The sequence below is a fragment of the Lithobates pipiens genome, unplaced genomic scaffold (assembly GCF_037356315.1).
Source record: "Lithobates pipiens isolate NorthernLeopardFrog02 unplaced genomic scaffold, aLitPip1_a1.2 Scaffold_28, whole genome shotgun sequence".
NCBI classification, from domain to species: domain Eukaryota; kingdom Metazoa; phylum Chordata; class Amphibia; order Anura; family Ranidae; genus Lithobates; species Lithobates pipiens.
In genome coordinates, this window is record NW_027507789.1 from 197,222,883 (window position 1) to 197,249,127 (window position 26,245).

The 26,245-nt window shown below is 43.1% G+C and overlaps 1 protein-coding gene across 1 annotated transcript in view; it reads right to left on the reverse strand.

Annotated features, from left to right (window-relative positions):
* Positions 1-26,245, reverse strand: part of SYCP2 (synaptonemal complex protein 2) — a gene marked incomplete at its 5' end in the record, with an annotated part of 200,775 nt that overhangs the window by 26,389 nt on the left and 148,141 nt on the right. The window contains 3 exons of the mRNA XM_077458435.1: positions 7,165-7,289; positions 9,513-9,677; positions 14,649-14,730. Of these exons, the coding sequence (XP_077314561.1) occupies positions 7,165-7,289; positions 9,513-9,677; positions 14,649-14,730 (372 nt within the window). The remainder of the gene's footprint in view (positions 1-7,164; positions 7,290-9,512; positions 9,678-14,648; positions 14,731-26,245) is intronic.

Below are 26,245 nucleotides of genomic sequence, written 5' to 3' on the forward strand. Positions count from 1 at the left end.
TCATAGGCCTCACATTTCCACATCAGCACTCTATCCCATAGCCCAGACATATGTAGAATACAGGAGATTGTTGTCACATGTACCACATAGCCAGTATTTGCAAGATATTCCTGCTGCTCCTTTAATGTTTCTGTAGGCTTCTTGGCAGCCTCCCTGACCAGTTTTCTTCTCATCTTTTCATAAATTTTGGAATGACGTCCAGTTCTTGATAATGTCACTCTTGTGCCATATTTTCTCCACTTGATGATGACTTCTCTGTGTTCCATGGTATATCTAATGCCTTGAAAATTCTTTTGTACCCTTCTCCTGACTGATACATTTTAACAATGAGATTCCTCTGATGCTTTGGAAGCTCTCTGCGGACCATGACTTTTGCTGTAGGATGCAACTAAGAAAATGTCACAAAAGACCTACTAGAACAGCTGAACTTTATTAATCAGAGGCACTTTAAATGATGGCAGGTGTGTACTGGCTCCCATATAACATGAGTTTGGATGTGATTGCTTAATTCTGAACACAGTTACATCCCCAGTTCTAAGAGGGTGTGCACACTTATGCAACCACATTACCGTATATACTCGAGTATAAGCCGAGATTTTCAGCCTCTTTTTTGAGGCTGAAAGTGCCCCCCTCGGCTTATACTCGAGTCGTCGCTGTCTGCCTGCTCGATCAGCGTGTCGAGCAGACAGACAGTGGACATTCTACCCTTCAAACGCCGCGCCTCCGCCTTCGCCTGTGATAGGCGGAACACTGAATTTCCCAGCAGCCTGTGTTCCGCCTATCACGGACATCGTCTCATCCTCGTACTACGGACGAGGATGAGACGATGTCCGTGATAGGCGGAACACATGCTGCTGGGAAATTCAGTGTTCCGCCTATCACAGGCGAAGGCGGAGGCGCGGCTTTTGAATTTTAGAATGGCCGCCGAGGCGCCGACGAAGAGCGGCGATCCTGGCAAGGCACGGGACGGAGGCAAGGCAAGGCACGGCACGGGACGGGACGGAGGCAAGGCACGACACGGGACGGAGGCAAGGCACGGCACGGGACGGAGGCAAGGAGGCAAGGCACGGCACGGGACGGAGGCAAGGAGGCAAGGCACGGGACGGAGGCTCGGGACACAGGCTCGGGACACAGGTAGGCTGGACACACACACACACACACACACACACACACACACACACACATGGACACACACACACAGGGATGGATGGATGGATGGATGGAGACACACACACACAGGGATGGATGGATGGAGACACACACACACAGGGATGGATGGATGGATGGAGACACACACACACAGGGATGGATGGATGGATGGACACACACACACACAGGGATGGATGGATGGATGGACACACACACACACAGGGATGGATGGATGGATGGACACACACACACACAGGGATGGATGGACGGACACACAGGGATGGACGGACACACAGGGATGGACGGACACACAGGGATGGACGGACACACACACAGGGATGGACAGGCATGTCTCACCCTCGGCTTATACACGAGTCAATAAGTTTGCCAGTTTTTTTGGGGGTAAATTGGGGGCCTCGGCTTATATTCGGGTCGGCCTATACTCGAGTATATACGGTATTTTTTTTTTTTTACTTCCCATCCTAAAAGATTTCAGTTTGTATTTCAATTGAAGTTCAAAAGTTCTGAAATTATTTATCTTTGTCTCATTTTTTACATCACAGAAACCTGACATTTTAACAGGGGTGTGTAGACTTTTTATATCCACTGTATATTTACAGTGGGCAGCCATCAAGTGCTTAAAGCCTGTGTCAAGGAGCTTTTGTTTGCTTCAAATGGGTTTTGCATTATAATTCAATGCAAAACCACTTGGAGCAGGTCAAATGCAGGTAAGAAGGTCAACTGCAGGGAAACTGTGCAAGTCAATGAATTCTGAACAATCTCAGAAGCATCTCAAACAAATGCCATCAACACAAGCACAAAGCTTGCCGACACAAGCAGCCACACATGTTTGACAAGGTTTGCCAGATTTGTAAAAGATGTTCTTTAGGGATGATCCTTTGTAATGAAATAATCCTTCACTCACATTTACAGGAAAAATAGACATATGAAAAAATGTTAGCCTGTCTGAGAACAGCTGAAATGTTCCAGCTCTGCAGATCAGTTTTTCAGGAACATTCGACTACAGATATTTTGTACAAATGTTTGGCTGGAAATTTATTTTCCAATGTCTTTGTGCAGCTCAACCCTAAAATTATTTCATCGGATCTATAGTGTGGTCCAAATTGCAGTGAAACAGTTAAAGGTGTTGTAATACCATTGTTCATGTTATGTGCGGACTTGCAGCCTGTGCTTAGAATGCAAATTATCCTAACAATATAGGCAGGGAATTCCCCCAGGGCAGCTCTCTCTTAATTAAAAGAACGTCAACATGTTTCAGTTTCTATCACTGGAACATATCTTACTTCCCTGTGATGTAATTAGAAAAAAAAATACATGTATCTCTGTAACCCATCTAATTTGTCAGCATCACCATAATAACAGAACACATTTAAATATGCATATCAGGAACAGATCTGCCTTTTCAATAAGCTAGAATACATTGTTCTGATTTATCTGTCCTTCAAATGCCGTCGCTGAAATTTGCCATCTCTGTTAGGTGCTGTGAACCCTGGCCTGCAGTTGCTTCATACTGTCTCTGCTCCAAGTTGCTGTAACAGTTTGTGCTCTCTGGGCACAGAATTACGTACATTGCTAAGAGCTGTGTTTTAGGCCAGACCTGGCAATGTAGCAGCACTGTATGTCTGATTAAAAGCATGTTAATTGACATGAAAAGAACATTAGTTAAGGCCTGAAAAGCAGACGTAAGATGCTCTTGTCACAAGTGCTATGTTTTTGCTCCAATGTTATTTTTATCTTGTTTCTCCAGGATAGGGTACACTCAAATAACTTTGTGTTATGTTCTAATATCCCCTAATGAGGCTTCTAATTCCCAGAAACGTAATCGAATGCTATAAAGTCTATAGAATATCATTGACATTGTGAATTAATGTTAGAGAGTACAGAACACAACATGCTTATTTTTTATAAATTTACACACATTAATCAGAGCAGCACTTACAAATCTCCTACAACCAGGATGTCAGAATTGGGGTAAAAAATCCTCACTCTACAACTAAATACCTATATTCTCTTATACAATAAAGTTCAATCTAGTATATCAACAGACCCAAACATACTGCATGGTTAAGAAATTCACATTTGGATCTGTTATTATTGAGAAGATTTAGCATCTTTATTGTTCCCCTAAAGCATGTACATGCCTTAACAAAGGACTCTGAGCAATTTCCACTACATTTTTCTGCTACTCTATGCAGTGGCTGGTGAAGCATGTGCAGTAAATCTAAGATGGAACCTTGTAGTAAAAGGTTTAACCTTTGGCCAGATGCTAGAAGATCTGTATGTGGATGGTATGCTTCTCTGATTAGCAACGTTCGTGGAGACTTCCTCCGCCTGTACTGTACTTGGAACAGAGACACATTCCCTGGTCTACTGCTTGCCAAGTTACTTCACTGGAATTCAGACAGCTTTGACCTGGAAGTGCTCAGAGCTCTTCACTACTGTTCAGTAGACATGTGCAGAGTAAAATATTTCGTTTCGGAATTTCGTTTTCGTCCGAAAACTTAATTTATTTAGTTACTCCCGAAATTCGTTTTTATTTATTTCATTTTTCGTTCAAAAATTGCATTCGTCTGAAAATCCACATGAATTACGGTCAAATCTGTATTGGAAGGCTTATGGTGTCTTTCGAATGTATAAAGAAGATTTGACGGAGCTAACTATATAGCATACTTTAGAACCCTATTAAAGTCTATGGGACTCCAACTTTCAAAATCTAAAGTGCTAATTTTAAAGGCTAATTTGCAAGTTACTGTCCTAAAAAGTGTTTGGGGACCCGGGTCCTGCCCCAGGGGACATGTATCAATGCAAAAAAAAGTTTTAAAAACGGCCGTTTTTTCGGGAGCAGTGATTTTAATAATGATTAAAGTGAAACAATAAAAGTTTAATATTCCTTTAAATTTCGTAGGGGGGGGGTTGTCTATAGTATGCCTGTGAAGGGGCGCATGTTTCCCGTGCTTAGAATTGTCCCTGCACAAAGTGTCATTTATGCAGGAAAAATAGTCCTTTAAAATAACTCGCAGCTATTATGAATTGTCGGCTCCGTAATACAGAGAACACTCATTGAAAGTCATTGATAAAAAAATAAATAAATAAAAAAGCGTGGGGGTCCCCCAAATTCAATTACCAGGCCCTTCAGGTCTGGTATGGATATTAAGGGGAACCCCGCGTCAAATTTAAAAAAAAATTGACGTGGGGTTCCCCCTAAAAATCCATACCAGACCCTTTATCCGAGCACGCAACCTGGCAGGCCGCAGGAAAAGAGGGGGGGACGAGAGAGCGCCCCCCCCCTCCCTCCTGAACCGTACCAGGCCACATGCCCTCAACATTGGGAGGATGCTTTCGGGGTCTGTGACACCTCAAAGCACCTTGTCCCCATGTTGATGAGGACAAGGGCCTCATCCCCACAACCCTGGCCGGTGGTTGTGGAGGTCTGCGGGCGGGGGGCTTATCAGAATCTGGAAGCCCCCTTTAACAAGGGGACCCCCAGATCCCGGCCCCCCCCCCTGTTTGAAATGGTAAGGGGGTACAAAAGTACCCCTACCATTTCACAAAGAAAGTGTAAAAAATGGTTAAATAAAACAAACACACTTTTGAAAAATTCCTTTATTAAAAATAAAAAAATAAAAAAAAAAGATTCCAGCGGCGGTAATCCACTCTTGCTATCCAGCGACGGACGATCATCTCTCCAGCGATGTCTCATCTCATCCAGCGCAGCGATCCTCCATCCTTCTTCTGTCTCCTCCACACTGCAGGCATTCCGGCGGCTGACGTTTCTTATATACGGAGGGCGGGGCCACCCGTCACCTGACCCCGCCCCCCTCCGACGCAAGGGGAAACCCGGGGCTCCCCGTGACGTATGGGTGACCCCGCCCCCCTCTGATGTAACGGAAACCTGCCTGTGTTACATCAGAGGGGTGCGGGTCACCCCTACGTCACAGGGAACCCCGGGTTTCCCTTTTGCGTCAGAGGGGGGCGGGGTCAGGTGACGAGTGGCCCGCCCTCCGTATATAAGAAACGTCAGCCGCCGGAATGCCTGCAGTGTCTCCGTGGAGGAGACAGAAGAAGGATGTATTCGCTGCGCTGGATGACATGAGACATCGCTGGAGAGATGACCGTCCGTCGCTGGATAGCAAGAGTGGATTACCACCGCTGGAATCTTTTTTTTTTTTTTTTTTTTTTTAATAAAGGAATTTTTCAAAAGTGTGTTTGTTTTATTTAACCATTTTTTACACTTTCTTTGTGAAATGGTAGGGGTACTTTTGTACCCCCTTACCATTTCAAACAGGGGGGGGCCGGGATCTGGGGGTCCCCTTGTTAAAGGGGGCTTCCAGATTCTGATAAGCCCCCCGCCCGCAGACCTCCACAACCACCGGCCAGGGTTGTGGGGATGAGGCCCTTGTCCTCATCAACATGGGGACAAGGTGCTTTGAGGGGTCACAGACCCCCAAAGCATCCTCCCAATGTTGAGGGCATGTGGCCTGGTACGGTTCAGGAGGGAGGGGGGGCCGCTCTCTCGTCCCCCCCTCTTTTCCTGCGGCCTGCCAGGTTGCGTGCTCGGATAAAGGGTCTGGTATGGATTTTTAGGGGGAACCCCACGTCAATTTTTTTTTTAATTTGATGCGGGGTTCCCCTTAATATCCATACCAGACCTGAAGGGTCTGGTTATGGATATTTAGGGGGAACCCCACGTCAAATTTTTTCTTAAATTTGAGGCAGGGTTCCCCTTAATATCCATACCAGACCTGAAGGGCCAGTTAATTGAATTTAGGGGACCCCCACGCTTTTTTTTTTTTTTATCAATGACTTTCAATGAGTGTTCTCTGTATTACGGAGCCGACAATTCATAATAGCTGCGAGTGATTTTAAAGGACTTTTTTTCCTGCATAAATGACACTTTGTGCAGGGACAATTCTAAGCACGGGAAACATGCGCCCCTTCACAGGCATACTATAGACAACCCCCCCCTACGAAATTTAAAGGAATATTACACTTTTATTGTTTCACTTTAATCATTATTAAAATCACTGCTCCCGAAAAAACGGCCGTTTTTAAAACTTTTTTTTGCATTGATACATGTCCCCTGGGGCAGGGCCCGGGTCCCCAAACACTTTTTAGGACAGTAACTTGCAGAATCTTTTCTCTCTGTCAAATCTTTTTTCTCTGTCGAATATTTTCTCTATATAATCTTGGACTAATAGAGGTAAGGTTAAGCACATTCGACCACAGGTTCTATAGACACAGATTGTTGTCAGAGTCATGTCGAATCTCCTATTCTATATCGAACTGTTGTAACAATGAAAACGAAAATAAAGCATTTATTTATGTCGGATCTTTCGTTTTTCGGATTTTGTGCTTTCGTTATCGTTTGTCAAAACGAAAACGAAAATAGCTGAAATTCGGACGAAAATGCATTCGGACGAAAACGAATGCACATGTCTACTGTTCAGTGGCTGGCAGCACACAGATGTTCACATTGCACAGCAACCCAAATCACTTCTCAATTAGCAACAGCACTGTCAGCCTGCCTTGCAAACTTATTTGATCTGTTGGGCTATCCCATCAAGTTAAATAAGCAGCCAAATGGCCAACTAAAGGAGTCTGCATAGGCTGAGAAAGCTGCCCTTTTTCAAAGGTAGTGATCTGGCATGGTTATCTTGCAACAGGAAGTGCTGTCACTGGCAGGATGCAACATTTTCACAAAAATAATTTGTTTAAGTAAGCTGCCAAGCATAAAAAAAGAGCATATAAAGCACATGCATTCATTTTGGAACCCCCACACTCCCTCCATGTAGCAGTAAAGTTTACAAGTAAACGTAATATTTTTGGAATTATTATATGATAATGTTCTTATGCAACAGCAGACTGGAGATGGTAATTGTTTCCTACAAAATTCTTTTCATTCGCGATGATTGCACCTGATGTTGTAGGGTGGGTAGGGAACCACCGGTTTATATTTTTTAGTGTCACATAACTTACATGGCCATACAGATGTACCTGAATTTTCCGGGTATACTCCTTGCCAACTTTTTGGCAGATCAGCCCAACATCAGGATCACTTCTGTCACAAGGGTCTAGACCTCCAATGGACTCATCTTTCCCAGAGGAAATTGACTGACTCCCTAAAACCAAACAACAGTTACTGCTTTTTAATTGTATAAACTATAATAAGTCGATTACACTAAGGCCGCGTACACACGGGCGGACTGTTCGCCCAACTTAGTCCGCTGAACAGTGTTTCAGCGGACAATCCGCTCGTGTGTGGGCTTCAGCGGACTATTTCAGCGGACAGTCTGACGAACAAAGTCTTACGGAATTTCCGTAAGACAGTCCGTCCAAACTTGGTTTCAGCGGACAGTCCGCTCGTGTGTAGGCTAGTTCGACAGACTAAGTTTGGCGCATGCTCAGAAAGGATTTACACAGCGAAGGTTGCATTGCAGTGTATTGGACGTCGAATTTCTCGTCCCGTCGTACGTGCCGTTCACGTCATTGCGCACGCTTTCAGCGGACTGTCTGCTCATCGTGTGTGGTCAAGTCCGTTCATGCAAATTTTGAACGGACTGTTTGTCTGACGAACTTAGTTGGGCGAACAGTCCGCCCGTGTGTACGCGGCCTAATGCCCCGTACACACGAGAGGACTTATGTCCGACAGACTTCCAAAGGAGTTCCGCCGGAGTTCCGACGGAGTTCTGACAGACTTTTCGGCCGAACGGACTTGGCCACACACGATCACACTAAACTCCGACGGATTCGAACGTGATGACGTACGACCCGACTCGAATAAGGAAGTTCATAGCCAGTAGCCAATAGCTGCCCTAGCGTCGGTTTTAGTCCGTCGGAGTAGCATACACACGAGCGGATTTTTCGAAGGGGACCGGGTCCGGCGGAGTTCCGTCGGGAAAATTTGAAGCATGCTTCATTTCTAAAGTCCGTCAGACTTTTGCGAAGCTAAAGTCCGTTGCAGCCCACACACGATCGGATAGTCTGACGGACTCTGGATGTTGAAAAGTCCGCTCGTGTGTACGGGGCTTTAGAGTTCTAATCTGAATAGTTTGATGGGCCTGTTTAAGTACAAAGAAAAGGTAACGTGGACTGTGAAAGCAACTGCCTAAATTACAGCTCTCCTTCCACAGCATTCAGGAAGTTGCAAAGCCCAGTTGCAGTGTAAGTATGATGGGATAAATGGCTAGTAGTATCCCAGGAAATGGTATATTGGCAGGAAGAAAAACTGGAAAGAGAACCCTATTTTGCAGATTGAGGGGCAATGCAATTTTTGATTTTGTATAATTATGTTCTACAGGTAGACTAAAAAACTTCAAATTCAAAGAAATACAGTTAAGGGCAATATATCTAAGGTAGCAGACATGGAGAGTTTGGCATCCTCCTGCTAAAGGAGAAATTGAAGGAATCTATATGATCCTTTCATATGTACTAAATACTGTCGATACGATTAAGGCCGCGTACACACGAGAGGATTGTCCATCCAACTTAGTCCGCTGAAACGTGTTTCAGCGGACAATCCGCTCGTGTGTGGGCTTCAGCGGACTTTTTCAGCGGACAGTCTGACGGACTAAGTCTTTCGGAATTTCCGTAATATTGTCCGTCCAAACTTGGTTTCAGCGGACAGTCCGCTCGTGAGTAGGCAAGTTGGACGGACTAAGTATGGCGCATGCTCAGAAAGGATTTACACGGCCGAAGGTTGCATTGCAGTGTATTGGACGTCGTATTTCTAGTCCCGTCGTACGTGCTGTACACGTCATCGCGCAAGCTTTCAGCGGACTGTCTGTTCATCGTGTGTGGTCAAGTCCGTTCATTCAAAAGTAGGACGAACTGTCTGTCGGATTGTCTGACGGACTTAGTTGGGCGGACAATCCTCTCGTGTGTACGCGGCCTAAGGGGTGCCTCAAATGACACAAAGGAGTGAAAAGTTCCTGCTTCAGACTCAAGTAAAATACTCACGGTCCTGAAGGGCTATATATGACCCGTCAAAGAGGTTAATATGGTCCTGGAACCTTAAGCCTAGTACACACATGCCAAATGTTGGGCGACATCAGGCGGTTCAATAAAAGCCACATGACATCCGGCCCGTGTGTATGGCAGCCGCTCCAACAGAAGCTACTGTGGGATGAGCATGCTGGAAGACCCCAGTGTCTGAGAGCGATGAGTGAAGTGTTCTGGTGGGGGGGAATCAGAACACAATAGCACAGTGGGGGAGATCGCTGTACTAACATTGTTAGTGCAGCAGCTCCGACCGGAGCTGTCAGGTTCTTTTTTGTTCAACCCTGCTGGGTTGAATGAAAAAATAGTGGTGTATACTAAGCTTTACAGTCTCCACTTCTACTAACCTCTGTGCTCTTTTTCTCCTGTAGCCGGAAAAAGCCTCCGTGGAAGCAGCCTTATCTTTCTGTGTTTTGTCCCTTGGACACTTTCTTCTGTACTGTAGTCAGCAAAATGGCTGCTCTCATATTTATTGTGCCTAAGATCCGACACTGCTTTATGTTTTGCAGGGCCTGTAATGGACAGTATTATATATGAAAACCATCCCCTTTAATTATAAAAAATTAACTGAAAGCCCTGCACTTTAAATCCTAAAAATGTTATACACAGAAAATGCTGGCCTCCCTCTAAAGTCTAGCATTTTAGGACAACATCCCTGTTCCAAATCCTTATTCTACACTGGCTTTCCTTCTAATCTACCTTATCATTCCTATAAAGTAACCTCTTACTTACAGCATCCAAGCAAAATCTATTTTTTTCACTGTGCACTATACATTCCTTAAAGCTTACTTTCATTCAATCCTTAGTACTTAGTTCTGCAACTATCCCCAACTGATCCTGAAGGTATGCCCCTTTTTTCACCACTTCCTTTGGAAGTATGACAATGCTGCACTTCTCAATCTGAAGGAGTGTATTCATCCCATCCCTTCCCCCCTCCACAGCACCTCCCCATAGGACAGCTGGGTTACATAGTCATGCCAGTATTTTGTATCTTCCACAGGCCTCAAACGAGACCTACCGTAGTATTAAGGAAGGCACTTCCTCACACTGACTTGAGTGCCATAAGTGCCCACCTACTGTCCCTGCAGGTAGAAAACAAAGCATAGGCTGATGCGACCACATTTTAAAAAAGCCATTTGCCTCCTGCATTTTTCATTCAATTGTTTTTCTTATTTATTCCAAAGGGTAACATAACATATAGTCAATTAATGATATTGATTTGTACACGTTTCAAAGAATCATCATGATACATTAGAGAAATTGCTCACATCTGGCGATTTAGTTAGCACTACAGAAGTTCAGATGGTTCACATATCTTGGCTTTTTTATACACATAATCAGGAGAAAGGGGGGTAAAGGAGGGTGGGAAGGAGAATGATGGCCTGAGAGTTTAAAGAAGTATAGCCAAAGCTTTTTTAACCCTACCTCTCCTATTGATAAAAGGAATGCAGTTCTTTCAGTGTTGAGTTATCCATGCACATGTTCCTTTCGAGTACAACTTTCTCTTTCAAGGTGACAATGCTCTCTAAACAGTTTCCTAAGCAGAAGAAGCATTGCTTCCATAGGATGTGCAATCCCAGTAGGAACTGCAAGCTGGTGTACAGATGTTCAACTTGCCAGCATTTAGAGCTTCATAATTCATAACAGTCACCAGCTCTCTGCTCAGGGAGCTGTAAGAACTGAGCGATCAGTGGTGTTTGATCGATCAGTTCTCAGTGTTAGAGCTGGTGGGGAACAGATGCAGCAGCAGACCGCTGCTGCATCCCCCTAGGTAAGTATGATTCCAAAATAAAAATGAATCCCATACTTCTCTTTTAAAGAAGAATTCCAGGTATGGCATTTTTTTTTACAGAGTTACATTAGACCGGACTGGACCAATTAAACTATGCATATACCATGTCCCTGGGATCCCTATAGAAGCTGGAAATCACTATACTGTAGTAGACACTGCTGTTTCAGTGTCTACTACAGTTAGAAGACCAGTAGCTAAAGCAGTAGAGAGACTCCCACTGACCAGTTGGATAAGCACAGAAGCAGGTCAAATGACACAGGCTCACAAATGGAGTCTAAGCACTAACCGATGCTCAGAAAATACACACAACAGAAAAAACTAGCAGGTGTACTGATCAACAGTTTAGTATAGCCCTGCAGCTGGCTATTGGTGATAATTAGGCAAGTCAAGGGTTGCTGCTGATCTCTATGGATCCTCTGGGTGGCAGGAACACATCTAGACAAAACACAAAACAAGAGAGCGCTAAGCCGCCCTAGTGCAACTCGGCTATAATATGGTAAAAAATGTAAAAATTCTGCAATGGTCAAACTCACATTGTGTGAAGATTCAGCATAAGGCTTCTACTGGAGCCACACTCCTAAAATCACCTCAAAATCCCGACAGGGGAAGGGGGAGCTGTGGACATTTAACCTAGCTGCCTGGATCCTGGTAGCACAACTGAAACTATCGACCCCCACGCTCGGCGTGCAGATCCTAATGCTCATGCGCCCGGTCCAGCTGGCGTTACTCTCTGAGGACATACAAACCCACACAAGTGGGATACAGGGGTAAAGAGGACATCACACAGTTGCAATGACAACGCGTTTCAGAGACATGTCCTCCTTTCTCAGGTGACCTCAAAACGCTGCCCACCAGAGCTCCTGATGGTGGAGATAGGCATTGCTGCATGCCAGTACCAGGTCACGGTCCTCAGGATCGTGTCACCAGTATCAAGTAGTAGCAAAGATATGAACGGCACAGGAGTGAAAACAGTGAGATATTGCTGGAGAGAGCACAATAACATGGCAAACAGGAAGTGCAAAGGCACGGCCAAAATAGGAAATTCATGGGAGGAGCAAAGGGTTCAAGGTTCAAGAGAAACAAGGTTCAAGGAATTGTCCAGGCTGCTGTTCAGACACAGACACAGCAGAGGCTGCAGGTTCAGACCTGGGACCGGACATTCTACTAGCTTCCGGGTGCCAAGAAGCGGCCAGTTGTGCTGTAAACAAAGTAGGTTGGCTGCTCGGCTTGAGCCCTATTCAGAGAATCTTTTGTACCTTCTCAGTTAATTCAAAGTATTTTTTGATTGGACAAGGTACAAAGGTGGGGCAGTGATATCATGCTCTTCACCTCATCCAATAAGAGAATGCTTTGCATTCAGTGAGAAAAGCATTCTCTGGATTGGCCCCTATGCCGAGCGCCCAACTTCCTGCATTCACAAGGAAGCTAGTGGAGACCACTGGATTAGCCGTGTCGACTAAAGTGTTTTCAAAGTTCTGAGCGATCCCACAATTTTATGACTGTGTAAAAACGCCATATCTGGAATTCTTTTTTAAGTTCATTGACCTATGATTAAACTCTTCAGAAATGCCCGTCCACACTATACTGCGAACGGGTGACCCGTACATGCACAAAAATGTACCTGTATGTCTCTGTCTGTTTCTGGGTTCAAGGCATGCCTCCCAACTTGCGCTGTGACACACAGCAGGATTTTTTAGGCAGGTGCCAGCCAATGATTCATGGCCAGGGCCAGCTGATTGTCCAATCACAGCCCAAAACCATCTGTAGCGGTGTAGTTGCCACTAGTAACAAACATCCATCATATCATCCCGCTGCCAGACTCCCATACATCACTTGCAGAGACAATGAAAAGTAATTTTCTGTGTTTTGTTTTTGTTTATTGGGGGGTACAACTTGGTTGGGGAAAGGGGTATATGGGATGCCCATAGAACAGGTTACTTTGCCATCATATTTTAAAGCGTTTTGTAAATTAACACTTAATATGAGCCTGAAGAAAAGATGCGCATGTTTAACAGTCTATTTTTCCCTGCATCACAATATTACTCCTCTTCTGCTTAACTCCCGCAGACTATTGCTTCCAGAGTTTCCTCACCCATTACCGTGCAAGGGAGATGTTCCCAGAAACTTTTTCCTCTTGCACAAACTTATCCTGTGATTGTCAGTGTAAAGTATGTCACATCTTCTTCTGTAAACAAGAAGCACCCACTCTAAATAGTTCCTCGAGCTGGCGCTGGCCTGCAGCACCTCTCCTCGGAGGCCTAGTAGTTTAAAAGCAAATGTTGAGTGGTGGACTACTGTTCCCAGCTAGCGCAGCTTGCAAATCCTGTTTCCTCAGGCCACATCGATTTGTCACAATTCCCCCCAGTCTCTCCTCTGATCTAGGACTCCTCATCATTGACCGTGTAACTTCCCTGGCACATCCAACCCTCCACTGTGGTACACTCGCCGACCTTCCTGAGGACTTGATGGAGAACTTGACTGGACCATACGTTCCGACAGCTTCACCTGCCCCTCTGCTCCAGGAGTTTCTTATCATTGACCGTGTAATGATAAAGACATTGCCAATGACCATGTAAAGGCAAAGTTCCCTCACAGTTCTCCCTGGGCCTCCTCCTGCGATCGGTGCACCCCCCAGATGGGGGTGCCCTCCTGCTGCTGTCTAGTATTCCATTCTACACTTCACTCAGTTGACAACTCCCCCCCTCCCCCCAGTGGCATGTTACCTCAGCATATATAGGAGGCCAGCCCCCTGCCAATATCAGTTGGGGATTGGTCAGGGCTCCCACATGAGCTGCCTGTCATTCCAGTCCCAGGCCCTGCCCCTCTTCCAGAACATTCTCCCTGGAAGCAGGAGAGGCACCTTAGATCCAGAGCACAGGTGGTCACACCCACTGCTACACTAACCACGCCCAGCCCCCAGATCAAAAAAGACAGGCCTAGCTTGCAGCATAGGCCTGCCTAAATTTACCTGTGCTGACATTCTATTTAGTAAAAATCCTATTACTAGCACCTACCTATTGGTAGAGGGTGCTACACTTGTGTTGAAAAACAACAGAGGACTCTATATGGAGGGAATGATCTGTTTGTTTCTTGAAAAGCAGGGAGAAGGAAAAAAATGGTATTTGGTAAAAAGTAGCACACATTGCACGCTGTTAGGCACACAGTTAACCCTTTGATTGTCCCTAGATGTTAACCCCTTCCCAGCCAGTCTCATTAGTACAGTGACAGTGTATAGTATTATTACTGATCACTGTATTAGTCTCACTGGTGATGTCAGTGTCAGATTGATTGCCGCACTATCACAGTCCCACTATAAGTCACTGATTACCGCCATTACATGTATAAAAAAAATTTCCAGCATATGTACCATAATTTGTAAATGCTATAACTTTCACACAAACCAATCAATGTAGACTTATTGAGATTTTTATTTACCAAAGGCATGTAGCAAAATACATTTTGGCCTAATTTTGTGAATTTTTTTATTGGATATGTTTTATAGCAGAAGGTAAAAAAAAAAATTCCAAAATGTTTGGCTATTTTTCATTTACATAATAAGAAATGAAAAAACTCAGTGTTGATCAAATACCACCAAAATAAAACTATTTGCGCGATAAAAAATGCTATAAATTCAATTTGCATACAGTATTGCATGACTGAATCATCGGTTGAAGTAGCCTATGATACATACCGGATTCATGAAAAGTTGTGTGTGTAACATTTGTTGTTTTTTTTACAACTGAGCCAGAGCGGTAAGAAGCACAACTGTTTTTCTGAAAGGAAAAAAAATAATTACTAAATATTAAATATAAAATTTTAAATATTAAATAATATTAAATATGAATACTAATAATTAGTATAACACGCACTTTTTCCCCTTAAAATCAGGGGGAAATCGCGGGTGTGTGTTATATAGGGCTGCAACTAACGATTATTTTCATAATCGATTAGTTGCCCGATTATTGTTTCGATTAATCGGTTAATAACCTTTAAAAAAAAAGTGGGTCAAATTGACATTCATTTTCAATCACAGTGACAGGAAAATTTAGAAATAATAGAAAACTTCTTAGTCAAAGGAATTTTTAGAAAGGGGTTTGTGGTTTTCGTTCAGAAATTACATTAATTTTAAAAACTGAATGTTAAAAACAAGTGAAAATTTCAAACAAAATTCTTTCATTCAGCGAATGTACAAAGATTTTTCGTCTGAATATTCTCATCTGAAAATTGATCTGTGTGGCCAGCATAAGGCTCGGTACACACCTATGCAGTTTGCTTTTGATCTGTTTCTGCAGTGCTTTTTTCTGTACGTTTTGATTTTTGCACACGTGATTTTACTACAGTTTGCATTTTTGCCTTTTCTTTGGGCAGATTAAAAAACACAAATTGCCACAAAAACGCATTACATGCTTTTCTGCAGCTTCTCCATTGAAGTATATCGAACCAATAAAGCACAATTTTACGTTAAAAGTCCCTGACCCTTTCAGATGTGAACGTGTCCCATAGGAAACCATGTAAATGAACTGTAGTGCATTTCTTCAAAAAGCACCAATAAACACATAGATGTGAACCAGGTCTAAGACGTTTAGTAACATAATGGAGTTAAAAAAAATTAGCCCTTTATAGTAGAAAAAAGCAGATAATCACTACTGTAAGGGGTTCATTTTTTTTTACTGTAGAACAGTGAAAGTAATATTTACAGTAGCGATTAGTTGCTCTTTTTCTACTATAAAGGGCTCATTTTATTTATTTTTTTTAACCCCATTATGTTACTGGCCAATTAATCGATTATGAAAATAGTAATCGATTCATTTCATAATCAATTAGTTGTCGATTAATCGATTAGTTGTTTCAGCCCTAGTGTTATACGCCAATCCCCCGCCGTTGTGAGCCTCTGGGCAGCTTTCAGCCACCTTCGGGTCTTCTCGGCGGCCAAAAGCCACGAGAACTACCGAGTGCCGCCGAGATACACAGGACATCCGGCTTTGTATCTTGGCGGCACCATTTTTAAAAGGAAAAGCTGCAAAAAAAACTGACAAGGGTGCAACGATGGACAAGGATGCATATGATGGACAAAGCTGCATGACAAGGCTGCAAATGATGGACAAGGCTGCAAATGACACTGACAAGGGTGCAATGATGGACAAGGCTGCAGATGTACACTGACAAGGCTGCATTGATGGGCATTTAAATGTAAGATTTTTTTCCTTAAACTTCCCTCCTAAAAGTTTTTTTCCTTAAAATTCCCTCCTAAACTTGGGGTGCGTGTTATACGCCGATAAATACGGTAAGTGCCTTTAGCTGTGGCACATATCTCATATTACTGAAAGCCACCAAGCTTGAAACTGCATTCTGCAAGTAGGACACCAGGCTTTTCATGTTTCATTTTTTTGTTCTGTCAAAATAGTTATGAAAACACAGCTAGTCACAGGGCAAAATAGGATTTTTGTTTTCACCATGAAATCTATTTCTTGAAGTCCATTGAGGGGCACAAGAAGTCTTTAATAGTGAAATACTGAGGATAAGGTCTACAGAAGGATTGGACACTGGCAAACAAAATGTACAAGCTGTACATAAAGCAGAATCATAAATGATGAGGGGTCAACAAACACCAAAAAAAAAAAAAAAAAAGAAGAAAAGTCAAGAAGTAGTCCAACTGAGAGGTGGGCAAAACAACAATCACTCACAGGCCTATGAAAACAAGAGAGAAGTGGGGGGTGCCTGCAGCTCAAAGAGCTGTCTGAAGAAAGCCTGAAGCTGGCATCGGAGGAAGCCAAAATGTCCACCTGGTAAAACTTACAGAACTTGCGAGGATGAAATAATTTACTTATTAGAATTTAGAGAACGTGAGTCCAAAACATCTATCTGGCAGAAGTTAGAGAAGCCCAGGTGTCAGCCTTGCAAATCTGGGGAAACAATCAACATCTGCCTTGGTAGATTCCATGGTGATTGGCTTAAGGTGTTAATGCTACCTGTGTGGATATACAGTGCCCTGCAAAAGTGTTCACCCCCTTGGCTTTTTACATATTTTGTTATATTATAGCCTTTCGTTCAATTTTTTTTTAATCTGAATTCTATGTAATGGATCAGAACACAATTCATAAAACAATTTTTCAGGAATAAAAAACTGGTAATTTTATTCACCCCCTTTGTTATAAAGCCCATAAAAGCTCTGGTGCAACCAATTACCTTCAGAAGTCACATAATTAGTGAAATGATGTCCACCTGTGTGCAATTTAAGTGTCACATGATCTGTCATTACATATACACACCTTTTTGAAAGGCCCCAGAGGCTGCAACACCTAAGCAAGAGGCACCACAAATCAAACACTGCCATGAAGACCAAGGAACTCTCCAAACAAGTAAGGGACAATGTTGTTCAGAAGTACAAGTCAGGGTTAGGTTATAAAAAAATATCCAAATCTTTGATGATCCCTAGGAGCACCATCAAATCTATCATAACCAAATGGAAAGACCATGGCACAACAGCAAACCTGCCAAGAGATGGCCGCACACCAAAACTCACAGACTGGGCAAGGAGGGCATTAATCAGAGAGGCAGCACAGAGACCTAAGGTAAACCTGGAGGAGCTGCAGAGTTCCACTGCAGAGACTGGAGTATCTGTACATAGGATGACAATAAGCCGTACATTCCATAGAGTTGGGCTTTATGGCAGAGTGGCCAGAAGAAAGCCATTACTCTCAGCAAAAAAACAAAATGGCACGTTTTTAGTTTGCGAAAAGGCATGTGGGAGATTCCTAAAATTTATGTAGGAAGGTGAATAAATGGTGGTATTTGCACTGTGTGAAAAAAAAGTGTGAAGAGGGAACAAAATGACTTGATACTATGTGTATATGAAGTGTGAATGAACTAAAAATCAAGAAATATATCAAATAAAAAACTACATAAATAAATATGGTAAAATCCTGGAGTAAAACGTGACAAACACAAATTACGTAATCAAGTGAAAAAGTCAGTTTATAGCTTGATACAGTGATGAGTGAAACAAATCTAACGAAGATCCGTGTGAAGTATAATCAATATAAAGTATAATCAATGAGTCCCACCACCAATAAAACACATGAGTGCTGGAAAGGAGGCAAATCTTCAGTGATGACACCTGTATGTCTGCAAGCAGCTCACCTTACAGCCGTAAGGTATACAGCATGTGTTAATCACAGATGCACAGTAGATGATTCCCTCCTGACTGTATTTTTTCTTGAATGCTCCCAATGGCAGGTTAAGGCATATTGGAAAACAAACAAAATACTCATAAGATAATTTTGTGAGATAAACAAAGGGGGATGGGTAAAAGCAGATCAAAAAAGTGATACACTCACTTTTAAAATACAAAGCATAGATGTCAATCCTCGAAAGCTGTGTTTGTAAGCCTCTGCATGAAATCCTGGCTCTGCCCTTGCTCCAAAACCCTTTCAGTGAAGCTCGATATATGGTTTTAAAATTGGAAAAAAGAGATGCCCATAGCGTGATCCCATATTTAAAAACGATTTATTATAATAACAAACTCACATTTGGAATGACAAAAGATGCAGCCAACCACGAGCGCCAAGCTTGTCTCCTTCAGCCAGATATGAATAGTACCTAGTGCCCCAATCCCAACACGTGTCGTCATGTGACTTCATCAGGGAAAATTCCTTTCATCAGATTTCCCCTTCATCAGGGCAAATTGACTTTGCATCTGTGATTAACCCATGCTGTATACCTTACTGCAGTAAGGTGTGCTGCTTGCAGATACACAGGTGTCATCATTGAAGATTTGCGTCCTTTCCAGCACTCATGTGTTTTATTGGTGGTGGGACTCGATTATATTTTATATTGATTATACTTCACACGGATCTTCATTGGATTTGTTTCACTCATCATTGTATCAAGCTATAATCAGACTTTTTCACTTGATTATGTAAATTGTGTTTGCCACATTTTACTCCAGGATTTTACCACATTTATTTATGTAGTTTTTTTGTTTGATATATTTCTTTATTTTTAGTTCATTTACACTTTATATACACATAGTATCAATTCATTTTGTTCCCTCGTCACACTTTTTTTTCACACAGCGCAAAGATCACCATTTATTCATTTATCACTTTTTTCAGATTTTAAGGTGTTTGTAGCAGTGCGACCTTGGCTAGTTTTTAGACAGCGTGGGAGTTATCCATTGACAAATTATATGTAGGAAGATGCTCTGGTCTGATGAGTCTAAAATGTAACTTTTTGGTAAAAGAAATCGCTATGTCTGGCGCAAACCCAACACATTCAGCAGTCAGGATTGGGGAACTGGTCAGAGTTGAGGGAAAGATGGATGCTCCTAAACACAGGGATATTCTTGAGCAAAACCTGTACCACTCTGTGTGTGATTTAAGGCTAGGACGGAGGTTCAACTTGCAGCAGGACAATGACCCCAAACGCAATGCTAAAGCAACACTTGAGTGGTTTAAGGGGAAACATGTGAATGTGTTGGAATGGCCTAGTCAAAGTCCAGACCTCAATCCAATAGAAAATCTGTGGTCAGACTTAGAAGATTGCTGTTCACAAAAGTGCAAACCACCCAACTTGAAGGAGCTGGAACCATTTTAAGGAGGAAAGGGAAAAAAAATCCCAGTGGTAAGATGTGGCAAGCTCATAGAGACTTATCCAAAGCTACAAAAGGTGGCTCTACAAAGTATTGACTTTAGGGGGGTGAATAGTTACGCACATTGACCTTTTCTGTTATTTTGTCCTGTTTGTTATTTGCGTTACAATAAAAAAAGCATCTTCAAAGTTGTGGGCATTTTCTGTAAATTAAATTATATAAATCCTTAAACAGTCCATGTTAACCACTTAAGGACCGCCGCATGCCAATGTATGTCATCACAATGGCATGTACAGGCACAAGCACTTACATGTACGTGCTTGCCTTCCAGCGGGTGGGGGGTCCGATCGGACCCCCTCCCGCTGGATGCGGCGGTCTGGTTCGCTTCAGGAGCGATCCGGGATGAGGGGATGGCCGTTGGTTTCTGGCCATCCCCTCTCGATCGCTCCTGGCGAATGACCTTCCTCCCACTGTGTATTGTATACACAGGCAGCAGTCTTTTTGACCGGACTACGAGGAGAAGTGAAAGTAAGTGTGCACCAACACTACACTAACACATAGGCACACAACCCCCCCCCCCCACGATGTCCCCCCACCCCCCCTCCCCCCCAGTCACAGTGTCACTGATTGCAGTGATCATTTATTTACTGATCACTGCATTCAGTGTCAGTTGTGACAGTAAAAACTGTCAGGGCAGTTAGTGTTAGGTCCAGGGTAGCCCCCTACCACCCCCCAATAAAGGTTTAACCCCCTGATGGCCCCTAGAGTTAACCCTTTCACCCCCTTTTGCCAGTGTCACTAAGCGATCATTTTTCTGATCGCTGCATTAGTGTCCCTAGTGTCGCTAGGTAGCTAGTTATTTTTTTAGGTTCACCGCCAGGTTTTTATAGCGCTAGGTACCCCGATATACTACCCAATAATGGTTTTAACCCCCTGATTGCCCCTAGTTAACCCTTTCACCCCCTTTTGCCAGTGTCACTAAGCGATCATTTTTCTGATCGCTGCATTAGTGTCGCTAGGTAGCTAGTTATTTTTTTAGGTTCACCGCCAGGTTTTTATAGCGCTAGGTTCCCCCATATACTACCCAATAATGGTTTTAACCCCCTGATTGCCCCTAGTTAACCCTTTCACCAGTGATCACAGTATAAGTGTCACTGGTGATGCTGGTTAGCCAGTTAGTTATTTAGGTTCCCTGTCAGGTTTTTATATAGCGCCAGGGACCCCCATATACTACCTAATAAAAATTTGAACCCCCTGATTGCCCCTAGTTAACTCTTTCACCAGTGATCACCGTATAAGTGTTACGGGTGACTCTGGTTAGTTTGCTTTTTATAGCATCAGGGCACCCACCATTTATTACCCAATAAAGGTTTAACCCCCTGATCACCCGGCGGGTGATATCAATTAGGTTTTAGGGTCAGGGTCTGCGTCGCCCCAGGCAGCGCTAGGTTAGTGCCAGTACCACTAACACCCACGCGCAAAGCATAAACCTCCCGTAGTGGTATCGAATCTGAACAGATCAATATCTGATCTGATCAGATCTATACTAGCGTCCCCAGCAGTTTAGGGTTCCAAAAAAACGCATTGTTAGCAGGATCAGCCCAGATACCTGCTAGCACCTGCGTTTTGCCCCTCCGCCCTGCCCACCCAAGTGCAGTATCGATCGATTACTGTCACTTACAAAACACTTAACACATAACTGCAGCGATCGCAGAGTCAGGCCTGATCCCTGCGATCGCTAACAGTTTTTTTTGGTAGCGTTATATATTTAAATCCGGAAGGCAGTGCTTGGTTTTCGGGGTCCCGTACGCAGCTAGACTCCCAAAAAGTCCCACATATGTGGTATCCTCGTACTCAGGAGAAGCAGCAGGATATATTTTGGGGTGCAATTCCACATATAACTATGGCATGTGTGAGCAATATATCATTTAGTGACAACTTTTTGTAAACTTTTTTTTTTTTTTGGTGTCACTTGTATTACTAATTATTCAATCACTTGGGACAAAAAAAAAATATTCAATGGGCTCAACATGCCCCTCAGCAGTTTCCTTGGGGTGTCTACTTTCCAAAATGGGGTCATTTGGGGGGGGGGGGGGTTGTACTGCCCTGCCATTTTAGCACCTCAAGAAATGAGATAGGCAGTCGTAAATTAAAAGCTGTGTAAATTCCAGAAAATGTACTCTAGTTTGTAGACGCTATAACTTTTGCGCAAACCAATAAATATACGCTTATTGACTTTTTTTTACTAAAGACATGTGGCTGAATAAATTTTGCCCTAAATGTATGACTAAAATGGAGTTTATTCGATTTTTCTTATAACAAAAAGTAGAAAATATACTTTTTTCTCAAAATTTTCGGTCTTTTTCCATTTATATCGCAAAAAATAAAAATCGCAGAGGCAATCAAATACCAACAAAAGAAGCTCTATTTGTGGGAAGAAAAGGACGCAAATTTCGTTTGGGTACAACATTGCATGACCGTGCAATTACCAGTTAAAGCAGTGCAGTGCGAAATTGTAAAAAGACCTCTGGTCCTTAGGCTGAAAATTGGTCCGGGCTTCATTGGTTAATGCCAGGTTGTGAGTCAACAAAACACGAAAAATGTCAAGGGGGGTGAATACTTTTGCAAGCCACTGTAATGTTGGGTAATGGGGCACTCTTTACGTCTGGAGGAAAAGAGACTATGTATATTCCTATCACTCTTGGCAAATTAAGAATTGGATTGGATAAGCTACCAAATGTATTCAACATTACAAAACATGTTGAATGTGACTAGTTACGGCTAGCTATACCATGATCTGGATAAATGAGAACCTTCACAGACAAACTGGCAAATAGCTGCTTAATGTCAAAAAGCCAAAGAAGTGAACAGATCTAGCAGAGTTCACCTTTAAAGGTGAGGGTGGAATCAGATCCTTGTGACCATAGGTGTCAGGACCAGAATTACCTGCTGGTGGCACTGTAGTTCCCAGAGCAGGAGGGTGCAGTTCCAGTCACCACCAGCAGGTGTCTCCCATCTGATGCTGGCTGCTGAGTAGATATATAACCCCTCCCTTCATTATCCCTTGTATTTAGGTCCCTGTATCCTATTACTCCATCTCTGCTCTCCTCGTTCCTAGTCCTGGCCATGCTCTGTTTATGTTAGCTTCCCTCCATAGTGTATTATAGTTCGGTTGTTGGTTTGTTTTGCTTCATTGACACACATTTATTCACTTTTGCGTTACTTATGGTCTGTTGCTGTTGGATTGGTGTTGTGTGCATAAATAAACTTATTTTAATCTTAGTCTGATTACACATACCTAAATACAGCTACACTGAACTGGTCACCGTTGCTGATGCTGGATACCTGCATTTGGTATCACAATAAAACTTGAATAATTTTCTGCCTAAACCATCTAGAGATGGTGGAATGAGAAACAAGGGCACCCTTCCATGATACATTCAAAATGGAATAAAATACAAAAATTTTCTGAAAGAAGCAGCGGGTGAGAGATAGACACAGCACAAACCACAGCCAGACAATGGAGGGATTTTTCCATGTGATGAGCGGCCGACCAGAGGGACAGAAAAAGGTTCTTTGAGGAAAGAAGCTGGCCAGTTCAGTCATTTGCCTAAAAAAGCTGAATGGCTACAAGAAAAACGACCTTGTGGATAATAATAAAGAGAAGAATATCTCCTAAGTTTTCTGAAGTGCAGAGAGAACCAGATCCCACAGTCACTTATGAACAAACATGGAAGCTACATAATAGACTCCCTGGACTGCCTTAATCAAAGAGTAAGACACCAAATTCTCTAAAAAAGCTTGTAAAGGACAGAAACCGGTCTATTTAAAGCCAATACTGGTCCAAGCCCAGCTGCAGGAAGGGGAGGAGTCATCCCACAAAGAAGCTCCAGGGGTGCAACCCTCGAGATGCACACAAAAGTATGCCTTCACAATCTGAATATAAACCGTGCAGGAAGTAGACTTACTAGCTTTAACCACTGTAGGAATCACACACTCAAACATGCCCTTGTCCCTTGCAACCTGGGCTTCAACAGCCATGCCGTTTAAGCCAGCAACCACAGAAGATCCAGATGAACCGGCAGTGTTTATGGAAAGTCCACCAGAAGGCTTACAAGGTTGGTGTGCCACATTTACCTGGACCTGTCCAAAGCAATGAAGATCACTGGTATGTCTTTCATTCTGATCCTGCAGTGCAGTCAAGGAATATGTTTCAGGGGAGGAAATACATAGATCAGGGGATACTGATCGCATAGAACCACCAGAGAGAAATTGTCTGTATCTCCAACCTGCAGCACATGTCATCAAACACCTCCTCTGGCAGGTCCAGATGCTGCAGGCTGAAGAATACTTTGTTGCTCATAAACGCCTGTCAAGTTGTTACTCCTTGTGGAGAGTTTAATACTGGTTTCTAATATAGATGTGTAAAATCACTGTTTTCTGTTGTCAGAGTCCATCCAAGTTTTATCTTGTGTTGAGTCCCGAAGAAAGGGAAGTGGTGTTGCCCTCTAAATGCATTGACTGTTTTATATGACTTTTTTGACAACAATTAAAATCTTGGTCTCTTTTATCTGGTTTTCGTCTGGCACTTCTTTTTGTATATTAATGGCTGAAGAAATCTGTCTGCCAATTGCCTAGGCCTGGAATGTATACAACTGACAAGACTGGAACATAAAGCTCTAACCAGGACAGGATCTAATCCACCTCTTTGCTGCAAGAATTCCGATTCCTCCCTGAGTTGATGCATGGCATGTCATAGCATTGGTTGAATACAGATTGAACAACTCTTCCACTGTGACAGCCAAATTGCCCAAAGCTTCAGGATGCTTAGAATGAAATGATATTCTTCCATGGACCAAGTCCCCATAATCTAAAAAGTGCACAGGTGTCAAAAATCATGAATCATCCCCCTAGGAAATTCACACGATCGATACTACGTCACCTAACGAATGCAGCCAAGTCCTGTATCCCCTTGCTTTGGAAACAACAGACACCGCCTTCCGCGGCGATGTGGCTGCGGAAGGTGGAAGATATAAACAAGTTGGAGGATCTGGTGCTTACAGCCCAAGATCGTCAGGAGGTGTATCGTAAGACTTGGTCTCTTTGGAATACGTTTATATACTCAGATGAGGGCAAACTCCTGTTTGGCAACTAATTATCTTGCTATTTCTCTGAGGCATGCCGAATGGGCGACGCTGATCCCACCCCTTCCTTCCCCCTCCCTCCGCGCCCGCTACCGCCTTCCTTTGCCTCTCCGCCCCCCCCCCCCCCCCACCCCTCTTCCCCATCCCTCCTTCTTTTCTATTACTCTCTTGCTTTTATCTCTGTCCTCACTCCCTTTCTGGGCAGCGGTCCCAAACCTGCTCATGAGATTCTTATGTCAAGGCTCGAAATGAGGCTTTGGCGTATCTGCCTTATGGAGCATGGCACAGATGTCAGTACCGGTACTGACCAGATGGGTTTTACCTGCGAAGACAGTGGACAGGACATGTTAGATTGATGGATTATATGTTGCCATGCCTGTACACGTATAGTGAGTTTGTGAGGCTGCGACCTCTTTTCTCTTCTTTTTGTTTTATTTCTTGTTATCTGTTTGGGGGTCTTCCCTGTATGTGTGTTCTTATTCTTCACAAAACTAATAAAGTTGATATTTGCAAAAAAAAAAAATCATGAATCAGACTGTAATGAAAATTTGTAGGTTTTGTATATAATTGTATTCTATTTTATATGTATTGCACGAAGCCCTCACTGTGCACACGGCACTAACATTGTTTTCAGTACATGTTTTTCATTCTTTCAAGTCCTGATTAGAATTAGCCTGCCTATGTAACGCCCCTTGTTACCATAAACGTACAATTGTAATATTTATGTGATACCTACGTAATCGTGTGTATAAAAACCTTCACATGCGTCATAATAAAGGAGAACGGTTATTTGCAAAGATGCTGAGCGTATCTTTTGTGTCTGTTCCCTACTGCAGTAGTTATTAATTTGGAACCACTAATCAATATGAGGATAGGAGTTGCCCATCATCAAAAAATCCATTTCAGGTGGCGAGTCAGCCAGGAGGGGTTATCAGGTGACCCTGAGTATCCGAAACGAGGAGCTTGAGACGATCCGGGAATTTCTGATAATCAGCCGGCTGAGGTAAGCCTTTTGCTTACATTTTGAGTTATCAGACTTCCTTGATCGGTAAGGCATTTTTGGGACAAAGGGTACCTATTTTACTCCCCTTAATCAAACTGTATTGATTAGTGGTTATATGTTATGTTGTAACTGTCTACTGTCCATTGGAGTGTTATAGAGAAAGGGAAGAATAGTGCTGTTCACAGGTATATGTAGTACATCTGCTAGAAAAAGTAGTTTAGAGGCAAGAGGGTATAGGCGCACGTAGAGAAGACTGGCCAGTCATTATGGGCATTAAATTAAGTAAGGGAATGAAGGGTAAGAGACCCTCAAAAATGCCCAGCGCAAGAGGAACGCTATATATGAACCGAAGGTGCGGTTCCGCCTATACTGAGCCCCTAGATTAATGGTTAAAGAGGACAGGGATCCACAAAGGGTAACTGGGTTACCACCAAAGTCCACAGGGACAAAGAATCATGCAGAGTATACAGCTAGAGAAATGGCTATTTATGTGAGCAGGATGGATCAAGAGTGACATTAACACGAGACAGAAAGGGACATTTTGATGTTAA